This window comes from Arvicola amphibius, chromosome 3, assembly GCF_903992535.2.
Source record: "Arvicola amphibius chromosome 3, mArvAmp1.2, whole genome shotgun sequence".
Classification (NCBI taxonomy): domain Eukaryota; kingdom Metazoa; phylum Chordata; class Mammalia; order Rodentia; family Cricetidae; genus Arvicola; species Arvicola amphibius.
The window spans coordinates 134,679,718-134,699,060 of NC_052049.1; the positions used below are offsets into that span (position 1 = coordinate 134,679,718).

The following is a 19,343-nucleotide window of genomic DNA, read 5'->3' on the forward strand; positions in this document are numbered from 1 at the left end:
ACAATAGTTGGGACTGAACCAGAATTTCAGGGGATCTAACCATCGGCTGGGTGAACAGAAGCCAAGTACAGTTTAAGGACAACTTAGTATGTTTTCATGGATTAATTCTGCCCGATGATTCTTTCTTTTCAAAGAGATGAAACTTGTCAAGTAACATCAATAAAGGTGACTTGCTTTTCTGGTTGAAACAAGGTCTCACTTCGACAGGCCTGAAATACTGTAACCAAAGTTGGTCACAAACTCATGGCAATGCTCGTTACTCAGCCTCCCAAGTGCTGGAATTACAGGCGCAAAGCCACCATGCCCGGCAAAGTTGGTTGTCTTTAACTGCAAACTCCACGTCAGCGGTGGATTCCTTCACGGACGGTAAGCTGCTTGAGGGTTGGCAGAGTGCCTTATCTTGTAATCGTTATTCCTCCAAATTAAATAATAAATATTCGAGGCTGGAAACACAATCAACCATGTAACGGGCACCCATCACATCCACGAACACAAGAAGGTTTAGGGGATGCCCTTTCAGAACGATGACCTCCATTATCATCACTACGCACAGAGAAAGTCTCTCGCTGTAAGGTGGTTGGTAGAAATACTCCCCATGGAGGGAAGTTGAGCTGGACTAAATCTCTAGGAGACAAGAAAACCAAATTTTCCCTGGCCCTTCGTCACGCCTAACTATCAACGCTTGGTCTCCTCAAATAGTCCTTTCCGTAGCAAAGGAAATCCATTTCCGGCCTGATCAGGAAGTAAGATTGGATAGAAAGGAGCTTCCTCCGAGAAATAGCTGTGAAGAGTCTCCGTTCGAGGACTTCATCCAACAGTAGTAACCTTGATCTCCTTTTCCCTACCTCCTCACGATTCATCTTTAGTTATTCCTAGGAGTTGAGTGGGGCACTTGGTGACTCGTAACAGTCCGGTACATGATCCTCTGGATGAGACTACAAGTCACAGAATGCAGTTTGCCGCCACTCAACTAACCCAGACATCCCAGCATGCAACGCTCCTAACGGGCATCGAAACCGAGCAAAGCATGTTGGGACATGTAGTCTTTGCCGTTTATTTCCCGAGGTCCTTCGCGTTACTGTTTTGAGTCCCGCCTATTCTCTGCTCTCCTAAACCTTTATACAAGTCTTGGTTTATTTGAAGACCAGGAAGTTGATAGCTCCTGAGGCCGGCTGCGGGAAAGACGGTGGCTCGGTTGGGACAGTCGCCAGGGATGGCGGAACGTGAGGATGGAGCGAGTGTCCGGGCTGCTCTCCTGGACGCTGAGCAGGGTCCTATGGCTCTCAGGCTTTTCTGAGCAGGGAGCTGCCCGGCAGCCCCGGACCATGGAAGAGAAAGCGCTAGAGGTTTATGGTAATTAACTTTACCCAGAGCAGCATTTGTGTTGTTTGGAGAGGCGGCAGAGGAGAGAGGGTGGAGGAGGGGCTCTCCTTTGAGCTGGAGTGGACACTTGGGCTTTTGCCAGACCTAGAAGGAAGCGTGTTCTTCCGGGTCCCAACTCATGCAGATTTTCGGTCATTCTAGGACCCGGGCTATTCTTAAACCTGGTGGGAAATTGAGTCTGGAACTCATAAACGCTTCATTGCCCTGCTCTGCCCAAGTGGCTCTAGGCACCATGTCAAGATGTGTGGGCAGAATGAGTTTTCAGTGGTCAGGGAGCAAAGATGACCTGATTGCACGACTGGAGAGTCTTTCTTTCTTTAGTTACTGGACACGCGCTCCTCCCGCCAGAGCTGAGGTCACTGTTGGGTACAGGCTGAGTTGGGGACTGGCCCAAGGTCACAACCACTCCCTTCTGAAGTGAGGCTTCAGTTCCACTTGGAGTGACTTCGTTTTATAGAAAAAACCACCAGGAGGTGTGGTTTAACAAGTACCCCGATGTCACATAGTCAATCAGGACCAGAGAAAACCAAACATGTGAATCCAAACTTAGTGCTTGTTCTCTCTCCACTTCCTCCTCTGTCCTTGACCCTCTCACCCCAATCCTTTCCTAGTCCTCTCCCCACAAACTTATAGTATTCTTTTTCTGGATCCAGAAAATCCAGGGTCTCATGCAAGCTAGGTGTGCCCCACCCCTAGCCTAGAAGTAGCACTAAGAGATTTGATCCTACAAATACGATTCTTGGCAGGAAGAATGATTCCAAGGATGGAAAGAGCCCCGGAGCTAATCAGGTTTACTTCTCACTGTAGAGGCAAGGTTGACAACCTCAGGCTGAAGATAATTATGAGTGTGCTATCTCCACAAAACATTCCTGTCCTACCATCCCTCTATCTATAGCATCTGGAGACTGCAACTCTGCAAGAGAGATGATTCTAGTCCTTGAGTTTATAGTGAATGAAACCCACATAGCAAAAACAGAGTATGCAGTAGAAGGTCATGTGCTTAAGTAGGAGGTACAGACATTGGGAAAGAGAGTAAACTGACTAGAAACATCTGGAAAGGTATAAGAGACTTACTTGAGTTGGGCCTTGAAGAGTAATCTGGACCTGGATATGTCAGAGGCTGCATAGGCTTGAAGGAGCTAGAGAACAATGTGGAGGTGAGAAGACAGAGGGAAATAGCAGTCCAGAAGGAGGTACCGGAATTTGCAGGTGGGGGTGTGATTAGCTGCTGCTTTAGATCATAGATTGGAATTGAATACTGAAGTTTTCAGTTACTTTTGTTACGATTATTTACTATGTGCATGTTTGCACATATACACACATGTCACAGTGCAAATTCAGAGGTCAGAGGACAACTTGCTGGAGTTTTTTTTTTTTCCTTGCACCAAGTGGGTCCTGGGAATGGAACCCAGGAGGTTAGGCTTATTTGGTGACAGGCACCTTTACCTGATGAGCCATTTCAGCAATACCCCTCCCCCATTGAAACTTTTAAATTTAAATGAAGAATTTTTTCCTTAAATATTATTTTTTTTTTTTATTTTGTTCGAGACAGGGTTTCTCTGTGTAACAGCTCTGGCTGTCCTGGAACTCTTTGTAGACCAGGCTGACCTCGAACTCACTGAGACCTGCCTGCCTCCGCCTCCCAAGTGCTGGGATTAAAGGTGTGTGCCACCACTACCCAGTTTATTTAAATGTCCGTGTCCACGAAGGCCAGAAATGTTGACTATCCCTGAAGTTACAGGAGGTTCTGTACTGCCAGATGTGGGTGCTGAGACCTGAACTTAGGTCCTCGCGAGAGCAGACCTTAATGTCAGTACAGAGCAGCAAAAGCTTTTAGTGGGGATAAGGGGAAAATGGGAGAGGAATGGGAGAGCAAGCTTGATACCTTTGTAAAGAAATCAGAGTTCTCAAATCACTAGAAAGCTAGATAGATACCTTTACTAGATAGAAAACTAGATAGATAGAAAACTAGATAGAGGTGTTAAATAAGGGGCTAAGGTTTAACTTCAGGATTTAGTAGTGTTCAAAGAACAGAATACAGCTTTTTACAAGGAGAAATCTAGGATAGGCAAAGGAAAACTCTACCTTCCCAAATCCCACAATAACCTGCTCGCTGCAGGGAAATTTTATTCTCTTTCCTGCCTTTTCATATTCACTTTCTATCTTATTGGTAAAGCCAGAAGGTAGCCTGGGGGAAGGAAAGTTGAACTGACAGATTTTCCAGCTGCTCATGTGGTCACTGGGGATATGTGTGTAATAGGACAGACCCAGGCTCCGGAGAGCATCAAGCCCATCTCATCTAAAATCCTGCTTCCCTCCTCGGCCCTCACTTTGTCTTTGTCAGTCTTCTCTGTAATTTTCTGCAGCCTCAAGTCAGATGGAGCTCTTGTCCTGGCCCCGGTCAGTGCAGGGCTAGCCTTCTTCCTCCTCTCCGCTCCCCTTCCCTGCTCCTCTTTTCTCAGTCTCCCAGAATAGTGCCCATCTCCTTTTTTTCATCCTTCCCTTTGAGCTAAAAAACTTACTCAAATTTGTCAGGATTCTAGCCTCCGTGTGAAGCTGCCCTGCCCTTCCGCCTAGGCCTTCGGGAGGCATTTTCAGTTCTGTTGGCCTTTGTACCCCACTTTTCTACCAAACTGCTTCCTTACTAGTGACTTATTGAATAACAAATCAAAGACTGCTTTAGCCCAAGTTTTCCTGCAGTGTTTAATGTTGACAACTCTGTCTTCTCTTCTCTGATTCTTTTTGCCTTTTCTTTTATTCTGGTCCTTTTTTCTTTTTGAAAGTGTCACTGTAGCCCAGGGTGGCCTTGAATTCGAATTCTCCCATCTTACCTTTTTCTGTAGCATTTGATGTTAAACACTTCTCTCTTCCTCTCTCTGTTCTTTACTTTTCCATTTGGTTCCTTTTCTTTTGGGGACAGGGTCTCATGTAGCCTGGGAGGTCCTAGAATTTAAGGTCGTCCGACTTCAGCCTCAACAGTGCCAGGATTACAGGCAGGTGCCACAGCCACCTTTTCAAGGCTCTGTCTGTGAGTTTCTTTCCGTTTATACCAAACTAGGCTGCACCTGAGAAAGTCTGGAGAGAGCTGGAGAGATGGCTCAGTGGTTAAGAGCACTTGTTGCTTTTGCAGAGGACCCACTTGGTGGCTCACAACTATCCTAACTTCCTGGTCCAGGGCATCCAAAGCCTTCCTCAGGCTCCTGCGAGCACCAAGCATTCTCCCGTGCACACCTATACCTGTGGGAAAAACATTAATATACATCAAAGCAACAACAACAAAATTTTAAGAAAATAATATGAGAAATTTAAAAAACTCTAGCTGTTCAGACCATGTTTTAAGCCAGTTAAATCAGAATGTCGAGGGGTAGGGCCCAGACAACAGTTTTTTTGTTTCATTCCTGGTAAGTGCAATATTCAGCCAAAATGCTTTTCATTCTTGATGGATTCCGTTCAGCAACCACTCTAGCCTTGGTGTGCACTTAGCACTATACTACGGTCTTTGCTGGAACATTTATTTCATTGACCTGTGCCTGAAGCACCTCCAAAATCACCACATATGAAATAGTTTACTGTCAGTCTTTCCCCCATGTGGGTCTGAGAGCTCGAATTCAGGGCATCAGGCTAGGCTGCAAACGCTATATTTACCCCAGCTAACCCCCGGTGACGGATATTTTTTTAATCTTAACATTCTCCCAAATACTTTAACTTAAAATCTGAGTAATCTCCTTTTCTTCCAGCTGTAACGAGTCTCCAAACATCGGTTCCTCTGAAATGATGTCAAATGATGTCGTGGCATGCCCCATCTCTGTCCCTGTTGTCGTGTGCTGTGTGCTGGTTTCTGGCCTAGCTTTGCAGTGACTGTCTTTAGCTTTGCCCTTTGGTTCTGGGCCTTGCAGCTGGTGTGAGTGAATTAGCAGCTGATGGTGCAGCACTGTCCTTTCCACTTCCTTGTTCTGAGTCCCTGGAGGAATCCCTGTCCCCGGTGGCTAGTTGTGAAAGACCCTGGTGATTGTCCCCACCCTTTTCTTTTTCCCTACAGCAAGTTACAAACTAAGGAAATGCTTGGTGGTTCTGGCCTTTCAGTTTAGATGTGAAATACTGAAAGACTTGATCCCACAGTCTCTTCAGCCAGAGTCCCTCTGTGCTTCCTTGACATTTTCCCCTTTCGTATTCCCTATGGTTTTGAATTAAGAAACTGGATATGGACTAATAATGATCCAAGAAAATAGTTTTCTCAAAAGTAGTGGAAATTCCTGTCAGAAAATTGGGAGTTGCTCAACTGTTTGTTTAAAAGAAAGTTAGGGTGGGGTGGTGGGGCTGGAGAGATGATAGCTCAGCAGTTCAGAGCACTGGCTGCTCTTGTGGGGGACCTGGTTCTGTTCCCAGCACCCATATGACAGCTCATAGCTGTTCTGAGCACCCATTCTGTGGGTCTGAGGCCCTCTTCTGGCTTCTGTGGGCACTGCATGCACATAGTCACAGACATTTATAGAGGGAAAACTTGCACAGAAAATCAGTCTTTGAGGTGAGAATTGTCCTCACTTAGGATACTCATATTTTAATTTAATACCTTGTCTCTGATGCCCCTAGATTTGATTCGAACTATCCGGGACCCAGAAAAGCCCAATACTTTAGAAGAACTGGAAGTGGTGACGGAGAGTTGTGTGGAGGTTCAGGAAATAAATGAAGAAGACTGCTTGGTTATTATCAAGTTCACACCAACAGCACCTCATTGCTCTCTGGCAACTCTTATTGGTAAGGGTCTCTCTCTCTGTGTGTGTGTGTGTGTGTGTGTGTGTGTACATGGATTTTTTTTTAATATTTATTTTTATGTGTATGGGTGTTTTATCTTTATATATGTCTGTGCATGCAGTGCCCACAGAGACCAGAAGAGGGTATTAGATCCCCTGGACTGGAGTCATAGACAGTTGTGAGCTGCCATGTGGGTGCTGGGAATCTAATCCAGGTCCTCTGTAAGATCGTCCAGTGCTCTTAATCTCTGAGCCATCTCATGTAAATTATATTTCCTTCCTTCCTTCCTTCCTTCCTTCCTTCCTTCCTTCCTTCCTTCCTTCCTTCCTCCCTCCCTCCTCCTTCCCTCTCCCTCCCTTCTTCCTTCCTTCCTCTCTCTCTCTCTCTCTCTCTCTCTCTCTCTCTCTCTCTCTCTCTCTTTTTGGTGACAGGGTCTCGCTGAAGCCCTGGCTGTCCTGGAACTTGCTATGTGCCATAGACCAGGCTGGCCTCAAACTCAGGGATCTTCCTGCCTCTGCTTTCCAGGAGCTGGGATTAAAAATATGCATCAACTATATCCAGCATGTATGAATTCTTTTTTTAAAATGTAATATATCTATTAAATATATATTGGTTTTTCAAAATAGGGTTTCTCTGTATAGCCATGGCTGTCTTAGAACTCACTCTGTAGACCAGGCTTACCTTGAACTCAGAGTTTCTGCTGGGATTAAAAGTTTTCACCACTACCTCCCAGCCAGTTAACAATGAACTATTATATATTTTAGAAACTTTTTATTTTTTATTTTCTTTTATATGTATGAGAGTGTTTAGCCTATATATATATATATAATATAATATATAAAAATACATATAGCATATAATATATAAATATACATATATTTAGCATATATATATAAAATTTGTTTTTTCAAGACAGGGTTTCTCTGTAGCTTTGGAGCCTGTCCTGGAACTAGCTCTTGTAGATCAGGCTGGTCTCGAACTCACAGAGATCTGCCTGCCTCTGCCACCCAAGTACTGGGATTAAAGGCGTGTGCCACCAGTGCTCGGCTTTAACCTGTATATATGTATTAGTACATGGGCACACCTGATGCCTGAGGAGACCAGAAGAGGACATCTGATCCCCTGAAACCGGAGTTACAGATGGTTGTGAACCATCATGTAGGTGCTGGGACCCGAACGCAAGTCCTCCACTAGAGCAGCAAGTGCCCTTAACCACTGGGCCAACTCTCGAGCCTCTAATTTGCTAATTATTTAGGTGTGTGTATGTGTGGGCATGCCTGTGCCGTGACTCCTGTGTGGAAGTCAGGGTTCAGCTTGCAAGAGTCAGATCTCCAGTTGCCTTTGAAGGTTCTGGGGACTGAACTTAAGTCTCTACCTCACTGGCGATTGCCTTTACTTGACAAGCCATTAATGGCTGTTAAATGCTCTTAAATATACTTGGTTTTATATTTTTGCATATCTTGGCCTCCCAGTGTTATTTAGTAAAGTTTAATGACATAATATTATTATTTACCTTGACAGTTAGTGCAGCAGAAAAGGTTTGGGTTGTGTGGTGTTCCTTTTTTCTGGTCAGTTCCAGCTCTGCTATGTTACTGCCTCCAGCTCTCTTGGGCAGATTACACTGTGACCTTGGTTCACCATGTGTAGACTGGACCTTGCTCCCTGAATTTGCTGAGGAAAACAGGAAACTCTATTTTAAATTTCCTGACATGGTACCAGGCACATGGGAGACCCACACTAGGATGAGCAGAACTGTTTTCAGTTGTCATATAGTGTGCAGATGCAGTCTGAGCTGTCACACAGTATGTGGATGGAGTCTGAGCTGTCACACAGTATGCGGACCCAGTCTGAGCTGTCAGACAGTATGTGGGTGCAGTCTGAGCTGTCATTCAGTATGTGGACGCAGTCTGAGCTGTCAGACAGTATTTGGGTGCAGTCTGAGCTGTCACGCAGTATGTGGACGCAGTCTGAGCTGTCACACAGTATGTGGACAGAGTCTGAGCTGTCACACAGTATGTGGACCCAGTCTGAGCTGTCAGACAGTATGTGGACCCAGTCTGAGTTGTCATGTAGTATGTGGTTGCAGTCTGAGCTGTCACACAGTATGTGGACGCAGTCTGAGCTGTCATATAGTATGTGGGTGCAGTCTGAGCTGTCACATGGTATGTGATGCAGTCTGAGCTTTGTGCTTTTTCTAGAACCAGTAAGAAGAGATAAAGAGGCCAGGTGGTGGTAGCATACACCTTGAAGCCCAACACTGGGGAGGCAGAGGCAGGAGGATCATCTCTGGTTCAAGCTCAGTCTGTTCTACAGAGTGAGTTCCAGGACAGCCAGGGCTGCACAGAGAAACCCTGTCTTGAAAAAACAAAAAGAGGGGAGAGAGAGAGAGAGAGAGAGAGAGAGAGAGAGAGAGAGAGAGAGAGAGAGAGAGAGAGAGAGAGAGAGAAAGATAATGGAATTTTTTTCCCCCATTACAGGACTGTGCTTAAGAGTAAAACTTCAGCGGTGTCTGCCGTTCAAACACAAGGTAAGAAAGCTTGTTGCTATCTTAATCCCAAAGTCTCACATGAGCTAGGCCAATGCCCTGCCTCTGAACCATGTCCCTACTCCAGATTGTCTTTTATGACACTTGTCAAGATATAATTCACACATCATACAAGCCACAGGCAGTGGGCAGTTTACTGATTTCTGATAACTCCTACAGAGCTCTGCAGCAGTCTCTGGGCCACTTTTAGGACATTTGCATCGCCTGCAAAGGAAATCCTTTATCCAGTCTAGTATGGTTGTGTGTAAATGTTATACCACTCCTTGGATCCAGTATCAAAAATGGAAAGGAAAGAAGGGAGGAAGGGAGAGAGGGAGGGAGGGAGGGAGGGAGGGAGGGAAGGAGGGAGGGAGGGAGAGGAAGGAAGTAAGTCGGGAATCAGCCTGTCAGTCGGCCTATACTTACTAGCAGTCACTCTACTCTTACACAACCCCTTTCTCCGTACCGGAACAATAATCTGTTTCCTGTCTCCATGATTTGCCTTTGGACATTAATGAAGTTAGACAATATGTGGCTTCTTTGACTTAGTATGTTTTCAGTGTTTATGTCCATTCTTTTGTATTATATAGTATTTCATTGCATAGAGACACCTTGTCTTATTTTACTTTCTTATCAGTTGTTAGACATTTGAGTTGTTCCCACTTTTTGTTAAGTTAAAAATATTGTTTTGGGGAGCTGGAGAGGTGGCTCAGTAGTTAAGAGTAATGACTGCTCTTCCAGAGGACCCAGGTTCAATTCCCAGCACCCACATGGCAGCTCACAACTGTCTGTAACTCCAGTTCCAGGGGACCAGACACCCATGGCAAAACACTAATGCACATAAAATAAAAATAAATAAATTTAGAATAAAACTGAAAAAAAATATTGTTTTGGGGATGAGGAGATGGCTCAGTGGTTCCAAGCCCAGGCAGTTCTTGCAGAGGATGTGAGTTGAATTCGCAGTGCCTACATGGCAGCCCACAATGTTTGTAGTCCAGCTTCTCTTCTGACTGCCATGGAAATGTTGTGCATATGCATACATGCAGGTAAAACATTCATACACATAGACTAAAATCTTAAAAATATATAATTGTTTCCCCAATTGTCTAATAATATCATTTATGACAGTGTGCCCTCCCATCACTACCCCTCCCCTCCCATCACTACCCCTCCCACCACTACCCCTCCCCTCCCACCACTACCCCTCCCCTTCCCTTCCTAACTCTCCCCTCCCATCTTTACCCCTCCCCTCCCCTCACTATCCCTCCCTCCTTACTACATCTCCTCTCCCATCACTACCCTCTTCTCTCCTCACTGTGCCTCCCCTCTGTCACTACCCCTCCCCTGCCCTCACTATCTCTCCCCTCCCCTCCCCTCCCCTCCCCTCTCGTCCCCTCCCCTCCCCTCACATTCTCATTAGATCCATTTCAGCAGCTTCCCAAGGGCTCAGATGTAAGTGCCATTAGCACATCCAGTGATCTTGGCACTTGAAGAGTGCAGAGCAGACATTTTATAGATTGTCTCTCACAGTGGATTTTCAGATATGTCATGATTAGATTGTTATTCATTTCTGGTAAGGAAACAATAAACATGCTCTCATTACATAACATCAAAAGGCTGTAGTTTTAGTTTGTCCCATTATTGATGGCAGTTGCCTCAGTAACTATTTGGTTGCACTGAAGTATATTAATAATTCACATAAGAATAGGGAGAACACTTGACTTTTCAACTGTTTGTCGGCCTATTTTTGAGACAGGGTCTCACTATGTAGCTCTAGCTGTCATGGAACTCACTTTGTAGACCAGTCTGACCTCAAACTCACAGGGATCCACCTGCCGCTGTCTCTCAAAGACTGGGATTAAAGGCGTCTGCCGCTATACCCAGCCTGTGGCTATTTCAGAATAATGAGTCATGTGCGATTTTTAACCCAAGTGAAGGAGCGGAGAGTGATGCTCATGGGTTCAGTAAGTGTGTTGTGCCACGGGGATCTGGATGGGGTCTTTCTAGTGTGTGTGTGTGTGAGCCATGATGCATGTGTTCCCTGGCACATGTATGAAGGTCAGAGATAACTTTCAGGAGTTGGTTCCCCTCTCCCCCATTGTGGCTTCCAGGTATTGAATTCAGGTTATGGGGAGTCTACGGCAAGCACTTCTCCATACTGAGCCATCTCTCCAGCCCGTTCTGTGTGTTTTTTAAAAGAGACTGAACTCGACAGTCTCCAAGGTCCCTATTAACTGTAATGCATTCTGAGTGGTTTCCACTCATAAAGCATTGATCCGTGGTGAGTCTGCCTCTGGGCACTGCCTAGGCTTGCCTCAGCCCCAGGATTTGTAGCAGTTTTGTGGTTGTATCAAAAGCTCTTATGCTTAGGAGCTGACTAATTTGTGGGGCTAGCAGTCTAGATGGGATAGATTTACTGCTATTACACTTGAGAATAAATTTAGCAAAATAATAGCAGATAAGGAGGATGTAAGAAAACTAATTTGTCTCATTTTTGTAAAACGGTAACTGTATGCAAATAAAATATGCGTAAGAGAAAGTGTAGGAGTGTGAGTGTAGAGGAGGAGGGGAAAGGACACTAGGGTGCTGACGTGACACCCCTACAAGGAGGGGCAAAGGGCGAGTTAGATACAGGTTTGGGAAGAGGATGAGGGTAGGGCAAAGATATTGTGAGAAAACTGTGTGTATTCATACAGAAATCTGTGGGCACGCCCCCTGCAGGTCGTTTAGCGGAAACACCACTTTCTGTTTCATCCTGTTTAGGTCTCTGATATTAGAAAGAAGCTTTGGGCTTTCATCTCTAGATTCTGCCCTACAAACCCATCATCCTGAGCTTGTAGAATGTTCTGATGTTTTGTGTCTGTCTCCTTTCTTTCCAGTTGGAAATCTACATTTCTGAAGGAACTCACTCTACGGAAGAAGACAGTAAGTGGTGCCAAAGGCTGCTTCAAACAGCAGCGGCTCATCCTCTGTCCTGGGTACAGGGTTATCTATTATTGGGGTGCTCATCCTCTGTCCTGGGTACAGGGTTATCTATTATTGGGGTGCTCATCCTCTGTCCTGGGTACAGGGTTATCTATTATTGGGGTACTCATCCTCTGTCCTGGGTACAGGGTTATCTATTATTGGGGTGCTCATCCTCTGTCCTGGGTACAGGGTTATCTATTATTGGGGTGCTCATCCTCTGTCCTGGGTACAGGGTTATCTATTATTGGGGTGCTCATCCTCTGTCCTGGGTACAAGGTTATCTATTATTGGGGTACTCATCCTCTGTCCTGGGTACAGGGTTATCTATTATTGGGGTGCTCATCCTCTGTCCTGGGTACAGGGTTATCTATTATTGGGGTGCTCATCCTCTGTCCTGGGTACAAGGTTACCTATTATTGGGGTACTCATCCTCTGTCCTGGGTACAGGGTTATCTATTATTGGGGTGCTCATCCTCTGTCCTGGGTACAGGGTTATCTATTATTGGGGTGCTCATCCTCTGTCCTGGGTACAGGGTTATCTATTATTGGGGTGCTCATCCTCTGTCCTGGGTACAAGGTTATCTATTATTGGGGTGCTCATCCTCTGTCCTGGGTACAGGGTTATCTATTATTGGGGTGCTCATCCTCTGTCCTGGGTACAAGGTTATCTATTATTGGGGTGCTCATCCTCTGTCCTGGGTACAAGGTTATCTATTATTGGGGTGCTCATCCTCTGTCCTGGGTACAAGGTTATCTATTATTGGGGTACTCATCCTCTGTCCTGGGTACAGGGTTATCTATTATTGGGGTGCTCATCCTCTGTCCTGGGTACAGGGTTATCTATTATTGGGGTGCTCATCCTCTGTCCTGGGTACAGGGTTATCTATTATTGGGGTGCTCATCCTCTGTCCTGGGTACAAGGTTATCTATTATTGGGGTGCTCATCCTCTGTCCTGGGTACAAGGTTATCTATTATTGGGGTGCTCATCCTCTGTTCTGGGTACAGGGTTATCTATTATTGGGGTGCTCATCCTCTGTCCTGGGTACAAGGTTATCTATTATTGGGGTGCTCATCCTCTGTCCTGGGTACAAGGTTATCTATTATTGGGGTGCTCATCCTCTGTCCTGGGTACAAGGTTATCTATTATTGGGGTGCCTGCAAAGAGAGGGACAGCATCAGTTACACTTTTCCTTCACAGGTGGGAAGCACAGACATTCAAAGGAAGTCATTTTCCGCTGAGTTTCTGATAAAGTAGAGCCTATGCATAGCAGCTCATTCAGGCCATAGGCTACAAACAGATCTGGGAACATAGCCAGCTTTAGGGACCTTGAGCTCCGAAGGTTTAGTTCCGCTCTGACAGTCCCTTAGCTGTGTGGAAAGTTGAAACCAGGGCCTCACAAGTCAAGCATTCGGGAATCTCAGGGCTGTCTGTTAGAGTTCATGTGCTAGGATGGTAGTGGGGCGACTGTTTATCGATGACTCCTGATCTGTAGAGAGGAGTCAACCACTGGTCATTTGAAAACTGTAGAGGTGGGATCGAAAACAGCGAAAGAGGAAATGTTTCCTATTATCATGTGGCACACAGGAAGCAGAATTTTATACAGATGATGAGACCAAGTAGGAAGAAGAACATTGGAAATGCATGTTTTCTGCCAGATGTGGTGGTGTGCACCTCTAGTCTCAGCACTTGGGATGTAGAGGCAGGCAGATCTGAGTTTGAAGCCAGCATGGTTTACAGAGTGAGTTCAGGCCAGTCAGGACTACATAGTAAGACTCTGTCTCAAGTAAATAATACAGACGCTTGTTTGTTTAGCTGTCATCACTAGATAGGTTGATAGATAGTGTATAGAAGAGGAGAGAACAGGTGGTGGTGGTAAGAGTGAGGGGAAGATCATGAGCAAAGGTCCACTCAGGGCTGCTTCAGAGGACAACCCTCCTGCCTGTCCTGGGACCTGTGAGGTACTGTCGGGTACCATGGCCTAGTTTGACAGTTCCCTGGGGATAAATTCACTAAACCCCATAAACTCAGGAGTTTTGTCTGACTTTATTTATTTATTTATTTTTATTTTATATGGGTAGATATTTTTACCTATATGCATGTCTGTGTCTCCAGTGCCTGCAGAGACTCCCTGGAACTGGACTTATAGACAGTTATTAGCTACCATATGGGTTCTGGGAATCAAAGCCAAGTCCTCTGGAAAAGCAGCCAGTACTCTTATTTTATCTGAGCCATTTCTTCAGTCCTTGCTTTATTTAATTATTTATTCTTTGTAGTGCTGGGGATTGAACCCAGGGCCTTATGTACGCAGCGGAAGTGCTGTACAGTTGAGCTGTATTCTCAGTCCATTATATTTATTTGTTCATTTATTCATTTATTAGACTTGGACTCACTTTGTAGACCAAGCTGGCCTCAAATTCACAGAGATCCTCCTGCCCACTGAGTGCTGAGGTAGGCATCACCATGCCTACTTGGCCAAAACACTTAGAGCTTTTCTTGTAAACAAAACTGTAGTTTAAAAAACAGGCTTCAGTGAGGAAAGCAGCAGCTGAGAATTTCACTCTGAATATAGAAATGTGTGTTTGGATGAGGCCGAGAAAGAAAGAAGGAAGAATAGCACTTGGTTGTAGAGCAGTAGACAGTGTTTTCTCATGACACTGCTTCCCAGCCTTAGACATGATAGTGGGAGGGGCTAGGGGGGCCTGCTCCATGCTTAGGAGTGCTTGTTGCTCTCCCAGAGAACTGGGGCTCACTTTCTAGTGCTTACATCAGGCAGTTCACATCCACTTAGAGCTTCAGCCCTAGGAGATGCAGTGCCCTATTCTGGCTTCCATTGGCACTTGTGAGCAGTGCTCGTGTGTGTGTGTGTTTTAAAATCTTAAAAAAAACTGAATGATGAGTAATTAAAGTTCTCAGTAACTATTGCTAGTTCTCAAAGAGTTAAATTCTTTGTTTTGGCAGCTAGTGCAAATGCTGCCTGGCTCTGTTGACACGTTCTGTTAACTTTTGTCCACGTGTTTTGCAGTCAACAAGCAGATAAATGACAAAGAGCGCGTGGCAGCTGCAATGGAGAACCCTAACCTGCGGGAAATCGTGGAGCAGTGCGTCCTTGAGCCGGACTGAGGCCATGAAAAGCTGGTGACCTGTGACTGCTCGAGCTGTTTGTTTAAGTCTTTGTTGAGTGTGGAGGTGATTTGTACCTCAAAGCATTTTTTAAAGTCTTTTTTTTTTTTTTGTTATTTTGAGACAGGGTTTCTCTGTGTAGCCTTGGCTGTCCTGGAACTCACTCTATAGACCAGGCTTTCTTGGAACTCAGAGACCCGCCAGCCTCTGCCTCCTGAGTGCTGGGATTAAAGGTGTGCGCCACCTCCCGGCTTTTTTCAAGGATTCTTTCCAGTTGGCTTCAGTTACCAGGTAAAACCTAATTGTTCAGAGAGTAACATTCTCAGGATTTCTAACCTAAGTGATTAGACAGAAAAATATTTTCTAGTTACTATGTGTAAAATTGTTACTATTTTTCTGATGACCATTCTGATACAACTGCTTTTCATGTTAAATATCTAATGTGCCCAAATTATTTGATTTAAATCATCATCCTAAATAAATACAACAGATGATTCTTGTAATGACTCACCTTAGGTTTCTACTGAATTGTGAATTCTCTCTTTTTTTTTTTTTGTTTTGTTTTCAAGACAGGGTTTTTCTGTGTAACCCTGACTGTCCTGGAACTAGCTCTGTAGACCAGGCTGTCCTCAAACTCACAGAGATCCACCCGCCTCTGCCTCCCGAGTGCTGGGTTTAAAAGCATGTGCCAGAATTGTAAATTCTAATGTCAACATGAACTTCTAACAGACATCTCCAAAGCTGTGTTCACAGATTATTATACAGAGTGAAGTCTGAAAATGAATAGGAATCCTTAAGGGGAGATCCTGCCTTCCTCTGTGGGGAACCCTAGATCCATTTAGAGCTGAGGAACATAATGTGGTCAATTTTATACAATTTAAAATATTTTATGTGTATGATGGTTTTATTTGCATGTATATATGTTCACCACATGCTTGCTTGGTGTCTAAGGAGTGGGTCAAAACCCCTGCAACTGGAGTTGCGGACAGTTATTAGCTGCCATGTGGGTGTAGGGATTGAACCTAGGTCCTCTGGAAGAGCAATGCAGGTGGGTGCCCTTAAACACTGAACCCCCCTCCAGCCTGGTGTTTGCACAATCTAAAGAAGTCTCCCTAAGAAGAACTGGGGATGTAGCGCAGTGAAAGTGTTGTGCTTTGCAAGTTCAGGTGCCTGGATTCAATGCCCCTCCAAAAAATGTACAGTGAAGTAGTTGTCCCAAAGGTTTTGTTTTTACTGAATCAATCTGAAGGTTCTGTTCTTTCTTTATGTTTGGTTCAGGTTGATATGGGGGAGGAGTTGATTTGAAGTGTAAAAGGGTATAGCAGGCAGCAGTCAGTGGTGCCTAGTGTTCCCCACTATCTGGCATTAGTGCTTATGTACAGTTCTTCCACACTGAGTCAGAGCTGGGGGGAAGACCCAGTTAGAAGTGGTGGAGGGGCTGCTTTTGCCTTCCTCTGCTGGGCTCTGAGAATGTCCAGGCATCCCAGTGGAGATTTTCACAGCTAGAGACTGCCCCAGGACCTCCTAAAATCACCGAGCACTGATTTGCAACCTGAGTGAACTTCCGTGGAAGGCATCTTCCGTCCTCCGTCACTGTGGGAAGTGGATAAGAGCCTCCTGAGAGACCTGAGCTAGACTGTCCAGGTAAAGCCACTCACCGGTTTCTGACCCGGAAGGCCTGTGCAAGAGACTGCGTGTTTATTGCTTATTTCACTAAGATTTCTTTCGTGGGGAGGGGAGGCTTAGTTTGCTTTGAAACACTAAGTCACAGAATGCTGGGTGCCAGTACCCATTTTGGCAAAAGGCTAGGGTGTGACACTTGCAGTCTGTTGAGGGGAATTTTAAGAAGCTAACTCAGAGTCTGTGCTGTCCGCCTGTGAGAGACTCATCAGTTCCTGTGGCAGGCCTAAGGGACAAAGTGGAAGAGGCCTAGAGGTTGGGAGCAATTCCAGCCTTGGAAATTTAGAACTGCTTTTTTTTTTAAATGCTATTTTCTTTTTAATTTTAAGTGTATGTTTGTTTTGCTGGCATGTATGTCTGTGTCCCACATGTGTGCCTGGTGCCTGTAGAGGCCAGAAGAGGGCATCAGATCCCTTGAAATAGGAGTTACAGGTGGTTGTGAGCTGCTGTGGGGATCCTGGGACTTGAACCTGGGTCCTGCAAGAGCAGCACGTGCTGTTAACCGAGCCGTCTCTGGCTCCAAGGCTGACTACTGTGAAGGTGAAGCTGTGCTTGGGTAACTCTGATGGGTTTTGCTGTGGGGTCATAATTGACGTTGTCACACAGTTTATCAGCAGGGTCAGGGAAGCCTCAGCAGAAGGGGTCTGGACACGTGCTGCCGGATGCCCAGGGTTCGAGTGAAGGACAGCAAGTGGGTTGTTAGGGAGGAGAGGCCTCTGTTAGGATCAGCGACTCTGGTAAGAGAAAGCATGAAGCCAACCGGCAGAGGAAGATCTGGCCATGTGTTCAGCAGCCCTCTCTGGGCGCCCAAGGCTGGATAGCTCAGCTGGCAAGGGCTCCTGCTGCCAAGGCTGACAGCCTGAGTTCATTCCAGGGACCCGGACTGTGGAAGGCGAGAACGGATTCCCGCAAATTGTCCTCTGAACTCCACATATGTACCGTGATACAAGCACCCACACAGATACACACACATGCAAAGACAATAAAATGTGAGAAATAAAAGTGGCAGGAAGGAGCTTAGGAAGTGGCTCAGTGATACAGCAAGCCCTAGCACGTGTAAGGGTCACCACTACCAAACAGAAACAGACGAACGGTTCCAGAAAGACGATCCGACAAAAGTCGTGTGTTTGAAATCACCCATGGACAGATCAATGCTCTCCCAACAGAGCTTCAGGAGAGTGGGGGGTGGGAAAGGTCAAAACGGCAACTGATTCCTGCACAGCACACCGGTTGTAGAAGCTTCTTTAAACCCCCGCCCCCGGCTTCCTCTGAGATGCTGCCTTAGCTCACAACTCTCCCTGTGTCCCTCCTTCCTCTTGAGACCATTGGATCATTAGCTTTGTGGGAACACTGTGGTTTCTTCCCTGTCATTTGCTCTAAGTTTCCATTGACTTCTCTTTCTCTTCCAGTTCTTGAAACATATATTACCAGAACCAGGAGTGGTGAGCGTGCCTGTAACCCAGTTCTCAGGAGGTAGAGGTAGAAGGATCCAGAGTTCAAGGTCAGCCTTAGCTACAGAGGGAGTTTAAGACTGGCCTGGGCCATGAGACATGGTCCCAAAGAACCCCAACCAAGCAAAAATCTGTTACCTAGTATATGTAAACAGTGAAGTGTTTCTGATTTTTTTTTTTTTGACATAAAATTTTGTTTTGTTTTTCGAGACAAGGTTTCTCTGTCTAACAGCTCTGGCTATCCTGGAACTCACTCTGTAGACCAGGCTGGCCTTGAACTCTGAACTCACAGAGATCCGCCTGCCTCTGCCTCCCGAGTGCTGGGAATAAAGGTGTACGTCACTGCTGTTCATCGACATTAATTTTTTTTTAAAGATTTACTTTATATATATGTGAGTTTCTTGCCTTACATGTATGTATATGTACTGTGTGCATACTGGGTTGCACACCAAGGCCAGAAGCGGGTTCCTGGAACTGGAGTCATGGACCGTTATTAAGCTGCTATATGTGGGCTGGGAACTGAACCTGGGTCCCCTGCAAGAGCAGCAAGTCCTCTTAACTGCTGAGAGCCATCTCTCCAACACTTTGACTTTTTTTAAAAAAAAGAAATGCTCCTAGTATTTTGTTAGGCTATGGCTTATTTTATTACATGTTTATTTTGAGATAAGGTCTCGCTATATAGCCCAAGTTGGCATCAAACTGGACTCAAGAGATTCCTCCTGTCCCAGCCTCCTGTGAAGCCTGGGACTTCCAGTGTCTGCTGTCGAACCCAGCATACCTTTAATCCCAGCACTTGGGAGGCAGAAGCAGGCGGATCTCTGAGTTCGAGCCAGCCTGGTCTACAGAGTGAGTTCCAGGAAGGCCAGGCTATCCAGAGAAATCTTGCAAAACAAACAAATAGAAGAAATAGATCATTGGCGCTAACTGGGTTCTCGGCTAGGCGCTATTACTTGAAGAGAACACTAGGTGGCAGCAAAGCGCAACTTTGACATTCTTGCGCTTTGAGGCGAAGGCTGATTCTATCCAGGCAGGAGACATCAGATTGGACCCCCACTGCCGTGAGCTCTGCACTTTTGCTCCTTTGTTCTGATTGTGATGATTATAACTGGAAACTTTCTTAGGCATGGGATTTCTTTGGCAAAGGTCTGATTCTTTTTATCTATCATCTATTTTATTTTATGCATTTGGGTGTTGTGCCTACATATATTGTCTGCACACCGTGTGGGTGCTGGGATTCGAACCCAAGTCCTTGAGAAGAGTAACCACTGCTCTTAACTGTTGAGCCATCTCTCGAGCCAGATAATGGCTCTCTGAGGCACTGATACTTTGCTGAAAATCATTCTGAAGAAGCTATACACACAGATACAAAGAATGTGGTTGGTGTGTCCCTGCCCTGCATTAACATCGGAGGTTATTACATTTTTCAAAAAATTGACCAAGGTAAAGATGAAAACAAATGCCTTT

At 45.5% G+C, this 19,343-nt stretch overlaps 1 protein-coding gene across 1 annotated transcript; it reads left to right on the forward strand.

The window, feature by feature from the left end:
• Positions 1-1,053: 1,053 nt before the first annotated feature.
• Positions 1,054-15,258, forward strand: Ciao2a (cytosolic iron-sulfur assembly component 2A). The gene is made up of 5 exons (XM_038324448.2): positions 1,054-1,353; positions 5,974-6,138; positions 8,613-8,662; positions 11,539-11,584; positions 14,651-15,258. Exons 1-5 carry the CDS (start codon positions 1,230-1,232, stop codon positions 14,746-14,748), a joined length of 483 nt encoding a protein of 160 aa, XP_038180376.1. The 5' UTR covers positions 1,054-1,229; the 3' UTR covers positions 14,749-15,258.
• The last annotated feature ends 4,085 nt before the right edge of the window (positions 15,259-19,343 follow it).

Coding starts and splice junctions, on each gene's coding strand:
- Ciao2a (XM_038324448.2), top strand. CDS start 1,230: ATGGAGCGAGTGTCCGGGCTGCTCTCCTGGACGCTGAGCAGGGTCCTA. Junction 6,139..8,612: donor CTCTCTGGCAACTCTTATTG/GTAAGGGTCTCT, acceptor CCCCCATTACAG/GACTGTGCTTAAGAGTAAAA. Junction 8,663..11,538: donor GTCTGCCGTTCAAACACAAG/GTAAGAAAGCTT, acceptor CTTTCTTTCCAG/TTGGAAATCTACATTTCTGA.